At 39.3% G+C, this 13,390-nt stretch overlaps 1 protein-coding gene across 1 annotated transcript; it reads left to right on the forward strand.

The window, feature by feature from the left end:
- The first annotated feature begins 3,118 nt into the window (after nt 1-3,118).
- On the forward strand, nt 3,119-13,095 carry LOC117505160 (carboxypeptidase Z-like). The gene is made up of 11 exons (XM_034164714.1): nt 3,119-3,303; nt 3,718-3,747; nt 5,293-5,667; nt 7,928-8,155; nt 8,237-8,466; nt 9,681-9,842; nt 9,983-10,141; nt 10,416-10,551; nt 10,724-10,863; nt 10,951-11,050; nt 12,520-13,095. The coding sequence occupies exons 1-11, from the start codon at nt 3,195-3,197 to the stop codon at nt 12,876-12,878; spliced, it is 2,028 nt and encodes a 675-aa protein (XP_034020605.1). The 5' UTR covers nt 3,119-3,194; the 3' UTR covers nt 12,879-13,095.
- The last annotated feature ends 295 nt before the right edge of the window (nt 13,096-13,390 follow it).

Genomic DNA, 13,390 nt, shown 5'->3' on the forward strand with positions numbered 1-13,390 from the left:
ATGCTAATCACCTGTTATTGCTTCACAATTTCTGCCTCCATCGTCCGAGCGGGGGCTTAATTATAACATGATACACAGCACAAAATGACTGTGGTGTCACAGTGGCAACATGATTGCAATGTGCAATTATAGAGAAGGGTCAAAAATCATTATCGGTAATGAATGATTGTGATTTAGTCAGACTTAATATAATGCGTGAAAGTAGACCAGTTGTAATTATTTGCATTGTTACGTTAAAGGGTCTCTATTTTTGTTTGATTTAAAGTAGTTTGTGCAACAACAAGCCCAGGATTGTACTGAATCCAGGCTTTGATTAACACCTTGTGGATAACCACACTCGTTAACCGCTGAGAATCTCAGCATCGTTTAAACTTGGAGACTTTCTGCTGTATTTACGTCCACATTGATTTAAAAAATGTAATTGCAATCATTTTTGTACACAGACCCACTGTTAGTAAGCGGGCAATCTTAAGAACAGAGTCTGAAAGACAGCAGAAAACAGGTGTAGTTTCAGTTGGTCAGCTCAAGAACACCCTCCAAGAAAGACACATTTCTCTCAAGACTTCACCAGAGATAATATGTGCAGTCATTTTCTAAACCAACAAATCCTGACTGTCAACTACATGCACTTTGAATCTTGTGCAGCAGAATCATCTTCTAAACTGTTTCATTTAGTGTCTCAAGTGTTTTGAAACGCTGAATAATCTGAACCAAGGAGTCTCCACCATCCTCTGTCTGTTGTGACAGTTAGAACATTTTTTTCTGAAATGATAGTTTAGTTAATCATTCGTTTCAACACAGAGAATCATTTTCTGAAGTGATAGTTTCATTTCGTGCCTCAAGTGTTTTGAAACAATGAATAATCTGAACCAAGGAATCTCCACTGTTCACCTGATCTGTCTGTCACAGTGGTTTTAGCATTTTGAAACGACTCTTTCTGAAATGATCATTTATTATTTGTTTCAACACAGAGAATCATTTTGTGAAGTGATTGTTTCATTTCGTGCCTCAAGTGTATTGAAACAATGAATAATCTGAACCAAGGAATCTCCACTGTTCACCTGATCTGTCTATCACAATGGTTTTAGCATTTTGAAACAAGGACTCTTTCTGAAATGATCATTTAATTTATTATTCTTTTCAACACAAAGAATCATTTTGTGAAGTGACTGTTTCATTTAGTGTTTCAAGCATTTTGAAAATGAATGGGTTGTTTTGGAACAAGCAAAATGTAGAAAATTATTTTCTGGAACAGCTGTTTCATACAGTTTGTGTTTCAAAAAATGGAAGCCTTTTCTGAAACAAGAAATCACCTTCCACTGAAGCAGTAAATCTTTTTTTTTTTTTTTTTTTAAAAAGATTCCACTGTCCACTACATTTCTTCACCATGGAACAAATCAGTCAAAACAATTCATTTTCTAAAGTGATTGTTTTAATTAAATCAATTAATTCAATTTACTTATGTTTACAGCACCAAATCGCAACACAAGTCACTCCAAGGTGGTACACAAAAATTTTTAATGTTACCCACCCCCTGAGGAAGCACATTCGCAACAGCGGTTAGGAAAAACTCCTTCAAATGGTTTTTAGTTGCAAGAAGGAACCTCAAGCTAACCAGGCTCAGTCTGGTGACCATCTGCTTTGGCCATATTAACAGTAAGAAAATAAATAAATAAACCAAAGCACATCAAAGAATTGTCAGACATGCTAAGACAGAGATGATACAACTAAGCAACCATACACATACAGAGTCCGGTGAATGATCTGAAATGTTTCATTCAGTGTTTGAATCATTTTGAAACATAGTTTTCTGAAACAAGGAATCGCCACTGTTAACTAGATCTCTCCATTTTAGTGATTTGAAACATTGATTTTCTGATGCAATTGTTTCATTACAAGAGATGGATTTCACTTTGCTACAACTAAATATCATCACCAAAATATTTACGGCATTTCAAAACAGTGACTGAAACTCTAAAGTAATTGTTCCATTTACTATTTCAAGCATTTTGAACCAGTGAGCTGATCGTTTCACAAGATTCAAAATGTAGGTAATTTTCTGAAACAGCTGTTTCATATATTTGATGAAGTGTTTCAAAACAATGAAGCGGTTTCTGAAGCAAGGAATCACATTCCCTTTGATCTCTCCATTGCAGTGTTTCGAACATTTCAAAACAGTGACTCACTTTCTCAAGTGATCACTTTATTTACTGTTTCAGTTTCAAACGGTAAACACACACATTTTCTGAAGCAAAGACTCACAACTGGCAACCATATGTTGCTGTCTCAATGTTTTGAAGCATTATCAGTCTTTTTATTCTAGAAACAATTGGTTCATTTTCTATTTTGTGTTTTGATACAGTTCACCTCTGAAATAATTTCCAACCTTTCACACAAAACTTTTTGTTGTTGTTGTTGTTCCTTAGTCTTATCCCTGTTGTGTAAAATGATCCTCTTTAGTTTATGTGTTATGTTTATGTGAATATGTTTATGTTCATGTGTTTATGTGAATAATTAATCATCAGTCAGACTCTGTATTTGTCTGGTAATGTTCCTTTCTGTCACAATATGACAGCATAATGAATGCTTAAATAAAACCTCTTATTCATATCTCTGATTAGGCCAAATGCTAATATATAATATGGACTTAAAGTAGAAACTTTGAGTCCATCTTGCCTGCCAGAGGGATGATCGAGCTCTCATTTGACCCCGGGGGGCCCTGAAGCCTGCCTGATGAATAATCATTATGTTAATTCACATGTAATTATCTTAAGATGAAGAGGATCATAATTAGCTTGAAAACAAGGTCGTTTAATAATGTGGAAAGTGATGCATAAAAAAGATGAATAATTTATTTTCCCTATAGTGGTGCAAGCGTTTTGCCGCCCCCTCGTGGCCACGACAGGCGTGAACGAAGTCGTTCCATAAACTCACACCAGCCACTTTATTGTTACCAAACCCGCACTTTAATCAGTAAATTAGTAACGTGGGTGTATTTTCAAACTTATACGGGAATATTTGCTATAATTAGCGTCGTCTCCTCAAACGTGTTCACGTATTTTTCTTCCTTTCAGTAACTTGATATTTGGCCGTAACGTACAGACTAAACGCGCACCCTCTATCAGTGGGAGGAAATATCGCGCAGTCGTTTTTATGTAATCGGCGCAGAGGGTGTGTGAGGTGCCACATCGTTGATGATGGAACTTAAAGAGCGCAAAATGGGCAGTGTTGCGCTGTTTTTGCTCGTGCAGTTGTTGGTTTTTATGTCGTGTTCTCCGCCACGGTGCCACCCAGGATTTCCAGGTAAAGTTTGTCAGATTCACATATATAAAATGCTGCATATGCGTGGACCTGCTGGATGACTTAAATATATATATATATATATATATATATATATATATATATATATATATATATATATATATATATATATATATATAAAGTGCATGCATTTATTTAAAATGTGACGTTCGAAGGGGATTGTGGTTAGTTGTCATCATTAAAGTAGCCTTTCACGTGAGAAAAGTGAAACTTTCTGAGACTTCATGTACAGACAAGATGCCTTCTGACTTTTTTTTTTTTTTTTTTTTGGTTGTTTCATCCAGATGACTTTGTAGGCCACATTGATACATTTTTATTAAAACCATTCTGCCATCTAGTGTCTGCCACAGTGTAAAAAAAAAAAAAAAATACTGAACATTCTGATGTGCTTTGCAGGGATGTGCAGGCCGGTAGTGGAAGAAAAACGTGAGTATATTTAAGAGCCTTTTTTTTTTTTTTTTTTCTTAAGGAGTCATATTACACGGATTGCCAGAAAAATAATAAAAATGTGCATTAAGGTTTGTAGCCAAAAATGCTGTTTGTGCTCTTGTCGCTTTAACTGTAAAGGAGCTGCAGCTCATCGTGAAAGGGGGGCGTGTCTTGTGTCTGTTCTGGATTGTGTATTTTGTAGTGCTGGTGTGTTTCACAGAGAGTGGGAAATATGTTATGTTGTCTGCAGTGTGTGAATCGGGACAAAGTCTGATATTCTATTTATTTTATTTATTTTTTTACCTTCCTCAATATGACGGCCATTTCTGGAAGGACACTGCACACTTCTGGTGTTGGTGCTAGGATCTACACTTTGTGTCTCAGATGCCAAGCAATCCCTGCAAATTACTGGATCTTGCATGGTTTAGGTTTCAGGTTAGGATTGTCACAAGGGTTAGTTGGGCTTTAATTTTATGAAATGCATAAAAAGTTGAGAAATTTGAACAATACTTTTGGTTAGAGAGCAAGGCTTTGTGCAGTTCCAGAAGTTTTGCACAGAACCACAATTCTGATATGTTCTGGGTCACTTTCTAAATATTTCTCATTTATCCAGCCTGTTTTTTTCTAACGTCACCCTCTAAAAAAGAAAGTCTGGATCCAAGCACATTGACACTGGGCACTGATTGGCTGAGAGGTCTCACATCATCATTGTGACAAAGCTGTTGCACAAGCATGGTGTTGTTGGAGAACAAACTTACTGTGGGCCTCAAAAAAAGCAAAATTTTGTCACCAACTTTTTTTTGAAAGCTTTTCTTGCACAAGTCCATCACTGTTTCAGTGGATCACAGCGCCCTCTGATGGTCACAATGGAACACCAGTCTGTTGTGTTTGACACCTGCGGAGGAGGTCTCACAGACAGAGGGGGGGTTTGTGCAGTGTTTTAGACAAGAGACACACCCTCTTTGGTGGGTAATTGCAGTTAGCTTTGTGACATATGTAACAAAAGTCAAAAACAAGCTGTTTCAGGTCTAAATTTTGTTTACAGAGTGGGAGTTTTGGCACACAGAATTCTCAGATTCTGATAATAAAACATCCCAGCCTCATTTTACTGCAACACATGCATACAACTCTACAACATGACCCCTTTAAATCTCAAAGCTACTTAAAGTTTTTCTCCCGTGAGGCGTTTAATGTCCCTGACAGGTCAAGTGTTTTTACAACACAGAGGATGAGCTCATAAGTCACTCTGGGTGGAGTCTTAATGGAATCTGGCCACAGGCTATAAAACCATTGTGTGTATTTTTAGATGATCCATGACTGTATGAAATATTCAAATTCTAATTTCCAGGGGTGCTAGAACTATTTGGGACAAGATGATTAAAGGATAGCAGAGGGAGGCACATGACATTATTAAAGGGGTCATATTATCCAACTTTATAAAACAGTGTTAGTGTAGAGTTTTTGGATTTTGAGGTTACTGAGATGTTTTTAAAAAAGGTTGTCCGTCATCGCTTCATTTGATTGTCTTTTTTTGACCCTCAGCCAAATGCACGGATATGTTTCTGTCCTACTGCAATGACATGCCTTACACTCAAACAATGTTCCCGAACATCCTCGGCCACAAGACCCGTGAGGAGGCTGAGGCCGGCGCCGAGTACCTTCTCATCAGTGTGGTGGAGTCGCTGCTAGGCGGAGAGTGTAACCCGGAGATCCGGATGCTGGGTTGCTCGGTGCTGGCCCCACGTTGCGAGAACGGTCGCGTGCTGAAGCCCTGTCGTGCCGTCTGCGAGGTCACACAGAAGAGATGCAGCCATGCTTTTGATGCAATAGAGATGGCGTGGCCCTACTTCCTAGAATGCGATCGGTTCTTCGTCGGTGAGGAGGAGGGCTGCTATGACCCCCTGGAAGGGCTCAGAGGTGAGAACCTGGAGAAACCCTCCGTAATGTTTAAATATCCCAATCTTGGCAGTAGTTGACACAGCTCACCTCATAGCCAGTCGATAAATGGATAACAAGGTGGCACCTGGGCAAGTCCAGCGTGACCTGTGTGCGATGAATAAACCCCAAACACACCAACCTATCTCCAAGTTACCACACTGGCTAACGCTAACAGGCTAAGTCACCAGAATTAGGGTATTTGATTAATATTTTTTTTGCATGCTGGTTGGTACTTCTTATAACTGGTGGGTCAGGTGTGGGTATTAAAATCTGCCATTGGTGTATTGCCTCTAAAACTGTTGTACCAGTCTAGCTAACATCACCAAGCTATTAATACCTGCTACCTACTGCTAACAGTGCTAACATACAAATTAAATACTAAAATTTCACTCAGTAAAAAAGGGAAATCATAGAACCCACACTTCTTAAATGGCACCTTAGTACAATTAACTGCACAACAACTCATGTTGTCTCAGTTATTTGTAATAAAATATTCAAAAAGATCAGATACAGTTGAGTCTGCAGCAGCTAGCTGCTACTGTTTGCACGGTCCTGTACCAGCCGGCATACAACTGCCACTAAAAGTATCTCTGCCTGCAATTATTCATAACTTTATGGTTTAAAATAGCTTAAAATTATGAAATATATATGTGTGTGTGTGTTTTGTACATAGAAATATATATTCGTATGTTTTTGTGCTCTACATAGAAAGGGAACCTTTGGGATTTTGTGCAGGGCCTCAAAGAACAAACAGAAGAATTCTTGAGGTGGACACATTTCCAAAACAAGCTAAAAGATATGTGTCATGTGTTCGCCATATGACCCAACCGAGGGCACTGATTTTCTGTCTCCTTTTTTCCACATCATGCGTTTGCAATAAAATTCATACCTCTTTGTGAAATCTAAAATCTCCTTATTCTGCCCTACTGTATCACTGTGGTTCATTTTCTTCAGAATATGCGACACACTTTCGGGCAGAAAGAATTGAGGTCAGATGTCTGGCGGCATGTCGGGTCTGTGTAATTATTCCCACATTTCCATTAATCTCAAACTCATGTCCATGTTCCTGTTTTGAATCCATGTGACTTCACATTCTTCAGGCTGTGATTCTGTCTGGTGCCTATGAATTTTAAATTGACAAATGAAACACCATAACAGAAGAAACAGAGAAACTAGAAAGGCACTCATAGCACAGATGCTTCTGCCAAAGCCCAACAAACATGGAATTTTGTTGCATATTTGTAATCCCATTTCATGGAAACAAAAAAAAAAAAAATTTTGAATCAACATCAGTTCCTTACTATGTCGCTATTTCACTATGTGTTTGAAAGTAATTAGGTGAGCCAGTCTCCACATCCAGATCCTGATCAGCATTAAAATTTTATGTGTTGATTTTTTTTTTTTTTTTATAAGAATGATCATTCTGCAGTTTTGTGTGTGTGTGTGTGTGTGTGCAGATCGCCTAAACATGTTTTGACAATTTTATGAAAATGTTAAAAAGTTCACCATCTCTTATATCTCTTCACAAGATTGACCAATGCACCAACAGTTGTGCACATTAACTGTAAAGGTTTAGGAAAAACAACAACAAAAACAAAAAATAATCATTAAATAAGAAATAAAATTTTTTAAAAATCCCTCATCTGAGCTAGAATTTACATCTGAATCCAGATCAACAGCACAATCAATAAGCCTGACTAGTTCTCCAGCTTTTCTATGTAGAACCACTGAAAAAGATTTGAGAATTTGCTTGAAATATTTAGAAATACCCCATGTTGCTATGTAAATAAATGAAACAAAGTGAGTAAAATTCCATCTCTTGATCTCCGATCAACACAAAAATTTAATAGCTGTTTCCTGTAGAAACTATTGTTCTTTCTGCCAATTTTTGTGCAGATCAGTTAGAAAACATTTGATTTGGTGGGGAGGGGCTTTAACCTTGTTGCCTTGCAAAAGAAAATAGACATGTTCCAGAATCCAGATCTGGTTCCAGATTAGTGTGAGAAATAATAGAAATATTTGAATTAGGCAATTCTGCAAAAATGTTCAACACAGCCCAGTCTTGATCACAATCAAGAAAGCAGATCAACACCAGCTTGGAATAGTTTCTTCCTCGTGGTAAAATTCCTCGTTTCATGATGTTTTGTAGATTTGCACAAGCCTGCTAACAAACCAGAAGGCGGAACTTCTTGTTTGATGCATAGTTTTTCATTATGACCAGTAACATATTTGTTTCCAGGACAACACGATCTAGAGGAGTTTAGCAGCATAGAAGCTCTTCCACCTGAAGATTCTTTTACCAAAATTAAGTTCACCTACCATTCCAACGCTCAGATGATCACCATCCTGAAGAAAACAGAGGAGCGATGCTCCGACATTGCCAGAACGTACAGTATTGGCCGCAGCATGGAGGGAAGGGACCTGCTGGTGATCGAGTTCTCTAACAACCCCGGTGGACATGAGCTGCGTGAGTAGACCTCACCAACCTCAGCAGGTTTCCTTCCATTAACGTGGTTTTTAAGACTCGGTTAAATGTAATCCTGTGTAGTGGAGCCGGACGTGAAGTACATCGGCAACATGCATGGAGACGAAGTGATGAGCCGCCAGCTGCTCATCTTCTTGGTTCAGCACCTGTGCTCGGAGTATCTTCTGGGAAGCGAGCGCATCCAGACCCTCATCAACACCACCCGCATCCACATTCTGCCCTCCATGAACCCCGACGGCTATGAACTGGCCGTTTCTGGACTCCAGGGCAGTAGCTACGATGACGGCGATGAGGTTGGTTAGCAGCAACAAAAGCTGTTCTATGTGAATTTTGTCATTTGATGAATCAAAAATAAACGTTATAATGATGTAAAAGGGGATGTTCATTTAGAATCCCATAAATGTCAGTCTGTAATGACGTTTAACCATATTTAAAGCTATAGTGTGTAAGATTTATTGCCATCTAGTGGTAAAGCTGCAGATTGTCTTATACTGTCACCGGTCCTGATTTGTGTCCCTTCACGTTTATGTGTTTTGAAGATTCATGTTTCCTTGCCTTCTCTTGTGATAAGCAACATTTATGATCCTCCATTTCACAAAAAGAGGGTTATCAAACATGTTAGCCTGCAGTAGCAACCAGTAAACGGTGTATAGGGGAGCAACCCCAGGGGAGCAACTAAGTTTTACAGTTAGATATAGTTCGAGCTTCTCTTAGACATCCTGAGAAGTCTTGCTTTTAGGTCAGTTTTAGTGATCAAGAGGGACTTCCATGACATATGTCACAGAAGTGTAAAAACGAGCCATTTCAAGCCTAAAATTTGAATTCAGTTCAGTTAAAAATTTGCTTATAAAAGGGTAATTTCCACATTCATAGTCATGGAATTGTGAAGCTTTAAGAATGTTTAAGTATTTAGCCGTAAAAACATAGCTGCAGATACTGTCACTAAAAACTGTTTGTAAGGGGTCACTTTGTGCAAATTTGGCATTTCATTACATTTTCCCTGTAAAGCGGGTAGCTCAGTGGGATAAGGTGTTTGGCTACCAATATGTAGACCGGGGTTTGATTCCCGCTCATGCTACCTGTCTGTGTTCTTGAACAAAACAGTTGTTCTGTATTATCCCAGTCCACCCAGCTGTACATGGGTACCAGGTCTTGGCTGGTGTTCCCTTCAGGGAGAGTCGTAGATTCTTCTTCGCATCTGGCAGATGAGCACTGGCACCCACAGGCCTCAGGGCCTATATAGGACTTACTTCCTCTTTCCATACCTTTACATAGAGCAGGTAGCTCTGTATGCGAAGTATTGAATGAGTTATATACTGCATAGATCCAGGTTCGATTCTCGGTTCTATGGTGTCTTGGAGATCTAAAAATGTTTTTAGAATGCATTATACCGTATCTATATGCTGTATTTTGGCTAGAAAAAGACTTTAAGATACATATTGACCTGTGTTATTTACCCAAAAAGATTGGTCTCATTCTAATATTTTAACATCTGCGAATTCCTCAGGGTCCAAGATACGACACTCAGAACATTGGGCGGAACAATGCTCAGAACATTGACTTGAACAGAAACTTTCCTGATCTGACTTCCATTGTTTTCAGCCGGCGTCGGCAGAAGGGCTATCGCACCGACCACATCCCAATCCCAGACTATTACTGGTTTGGTAAGGTACAGTGTGAACCCTTACCCACATATTTCACACGTTTCATACTCTAAACGGTGATATCATGAAGACAGCTTTTTGCTGCTTTTAATAAAGATGGAACTTTCATATCTGGGTATGAATTTGTGTAAATGTCTTAATCCAGGTTGCACCGGAGACTTACGCCGTCATGAAATGGATTCGATCTATCCCGTTTGTGCTCTCTGCCAACTTCCATAGCGGGGACTTTGTCGTGTCGTACCCCTATGATCTGTCCAAACACCCGCTGGATCACAACCTGTTCTCGCCAACACCGGACGATCAGGTGAACGACTTCCGCCTAAATGCATAATTTTTTCCCTCAAGTTCAATTTTATTGAATTAAATCATTTAGAAAATTTTTTTGAAGGAAATATAATTTTAAGAAATGCTGATAGAACAAGTGGAAATGTGTGGAAAAGAAACGGTAACTTCTTTGGTGGAGGTAATTACCCGGTTAATCTGAACAACATGCTGCGGGTAATAACCCCTAATTTAAAATGAACTACTCTAACATTTAATGAGCATCATTAAACTAATACTGTGTGTTTTCCTCTCAGGTATTTAAGCTTCTAGCAAGAACATATGCAAACGCTCACGAGACGATGACCAATGAAAACGCGCAGTGTGGAACATCTCGCTCCTATAGTCGCAAAGGAACTGTGAATGGGGCCGAGTGGTACAGCATAAAAGGCGGTGAGTAAGAACGTTCTTCAGCCAGGGTGAGGGTGGTCAGGGAAAGACAGAATGTGCGGATCTGACAGTGATATTTTACTGGCTGCCACTAGAGGTTGCTCTATCATCATTTTACATGAGAGATGAAACCCAAAGGTTCGAATTTATGTCCTTTTCCCACATTGTTGATCAGGAATGCAGGACTTCAACTATCTCCACACCAACTGCTTTGAGGTGACGGTGGAGCTCGGATGCGACAAATTCCCAGCTGATGAGGATCTGCTTATCGGCTGGCACGAAAATCAGGAGGCTTTAATCACATTTTTGGAAGCAGTAAGAACAAGTTATAAAAAGTCATTCATGGATATGAAACAAATTTGCATGTTAAATTTTCGTCTTCTGGGGTTCTGCTGTCTTAAGGTCCATCGAGGTATCAAAGGAATTGTAAAGGATGAGGAGGGAAATGGAATTAAAGGAGCGCGCATATCAGTCATAGGAATAAGACACGACATCACTACAGGTAATGAATATCAGCAGAAAGAAGTATTTTATACAGTGGCGGCACCTGTGTTTTTTTCTGGGTGGGGCTAAATGGACACATACTTCTTTAGGGATGGTACAGAATTTGTCTTACATTCAAATATGCATTTTAAAATTTCAAGTGTCTCCTACGTACAGTATGTGTTTTTTCACACATACAGTACACAAGAGATAGAAATAACAATAGTAACTCTTTTAAAATGCTAACAATCACCCTTCTGATAAGGCATAAGTATAAATTATAAAATTTCAGAAAAGTTAGTGGCAGGACAGTTAAAAACTACAAAAAACTACACAGTGAGCAGCAAAGAAACAATCTGCTCTCCTTAAGATAGCACTGTTCGTCTTCACTCTATTGAAATATTGGACTCTTGTCTTCCTGTTTCTCAAGTTCAGTATACTTGGGGAGCTATGACCACTACCTTTGCACCCCCCACCCTCAATGACTTAACCAAGGTTCCTCAGATGACCCCAAAACACAATCAGGATGTTCCCAAAAATAAAAACTGGCCTCAAGCCAGTTATCCAGGATGGCATCCAAGATGGCCGCCAAAATGGTTTTTTTTATTAAAACACCTTTAAACAACATATAAACAACTTAAATATCATACAGATTCAATGGGAAGACCATTGCAGGTCACAACAAACTCATTTGTTCCTAAACTAAATTTATGCATGGGTTTAAGATTCAAAATGATATCCAAATTGGCCGCCAATAGACCCTTATCATTAAAATACATAGTAGGAAGTTGTTTATATGTTGTTTGAAGGTGTTTTCGTGGGAAAAAAAAACAAAACTATTTTGGTGGCCATCTTGGATAACTAGCTTGAGGCCAGTTTTTATTTTTGGGAACATCCTGATTGTGTTTTGGGGTCATCTATGAAACCTAAAAAAGTTGGTTTGGTTTAGTCCTGTGGGGGGTTGCAAAGGTAGTGGTCGTAGCTCCCCTAGTTGTAAGTGTTAATTTGTAGATGGAGTTGCTCAACAAAGAAATAATCAAATTTTAATTGTGTTAATTAATGGAATAATTGGAAAAAATACATCTCGTCTTCTATGAGTGGCACAAACTTGCTCAACTGATTAGTGCAATGCATGAGTGCTGTGGAAACAGGGGGCGCTATAGGACCAGATCAGTTAGATAATGGTGATGGTGAGAACCTGAGATTGAAAATAGAGGCTTTGATGGGTGGATATACATGTTCTAGCGGCGGTGTTATGGTGGGACTACTAAAAGTCATGGGGGCTTCAGCCCCACAAGCCCCATCTTATAGCCCATCTTTATTTTTACTGATTAAACCTTTTTCTTCATAGGTTTAGGTGAGTTTGAATGTGTCTTTTGCTTGCTAGCCCATTTTCTGTTGCTGGGGTTCATGCAACTTGTATTTTTAACCCCCTCTGAGTTTAAAATATTATCTTCAGATCCTTTAAATCTGTTTTTGCCTTCCCAGCTGAAAATGGTGACTACTGGCGTCTCCTCAACCCCGGCATCCACATTGTGACAGCCACGGCTCCGGGTTACACCAAAGCTATTAAGAAAGTCTACCTGCCTGCCCACATGACCAAAGCGGGCCGAGTGGACTTTGTCCTGCAGAAATCTTTGCTGGAGTCCAACCTGCAGGAGGAGGAAGAAACCGTCCCATCTCTGGGCACCTACGAGCGCTTTGACCCTTACAATCAGTACGAGCGCTACACCCTGATGGCCGATTTGAGCCCGAGCCGCGAGGAGCGCGCCGAGAAGCCCTGGTGGTGGAACTATTTTATCCAGTCAGGAGTTAGCGCCCCCTCCTGGTTGCTCAAACACTATTAGTTTCCTCTGCAACCATATGGGAAAAAAAACACCAACATCCTGATTTTCAGTGATGGCGCTCTACAGGAAAAGGAAATTCAGAGCGTGAGTAAGCCACCATTTTTACATTCGGCGTCAAGCAGTGGTTCCTGAACTGTTTCTGTTGAAGCCCCGCCCTATGACAAATGGTATCATTTTAAACAAACCATTAACAATTTTAATAAAATAACCTCAGCAACAACATCCTGCTTTTCTTTTTTGCTTGTAACTGATTTATTGCAGAACAAATGAAAAAGCATCACAAAAGAGCAAGATGGGATTCATACAATTTTGATTTGGCATTGCAATGTATTTTCTCGGATAAATTTAGCTGATCTGTCGTAACTCCAGTTTTGTTCAGATTTTTCTTGGAGTAGTGTGCATCCCATTGCCCCCCAGTTGGGAAACCACTGGTGTAATGTGTATAAGCTGCCATGCAAGATGTGCTGCTTCAAATTTTTATCTCCATGAGGAAATGCAAAGCTGTTAAATAT

Source organism: Thalassophryne amazonica, chromosome 23, assembly GCF_902500255.1.
Source record: "Thalassophryne amazonica chromosome 23, fThaAma1.1, whole genome shotgun sequence".
NCBI lineage: Eukaryota > Metazoa > Chordata > Actinopteri > Batrachoidiformes > Batrachoididae > Thalassophryne > Thalassophryne amazonica.

Excerpts from the sequence above, each read along its gene's own strand:
- LOC117505160 (XM_034164714.1), top strand. The coding sequence starts at position 3,195 with ATGATGGAACTTAAAGAGCGCAAAATGGGCAGTGTTGCGCTGTTTTTG. Across the intron at positions 3,304-3,717 it reads GTGCCACCCAGGATTTCCAG|GGATGTGCAGGCCGGTAGTG; the intron begins GTAAAGTTTGTC and ends TGTGCTTTGCAG. Across the intron at positions 11,051-12,519 it reads AAGACACGACATCACTACAG|CTGAAAATGGTGACTACTGG; the intron begins GTAATGAATATC and ends TTGCCTTCCCAG.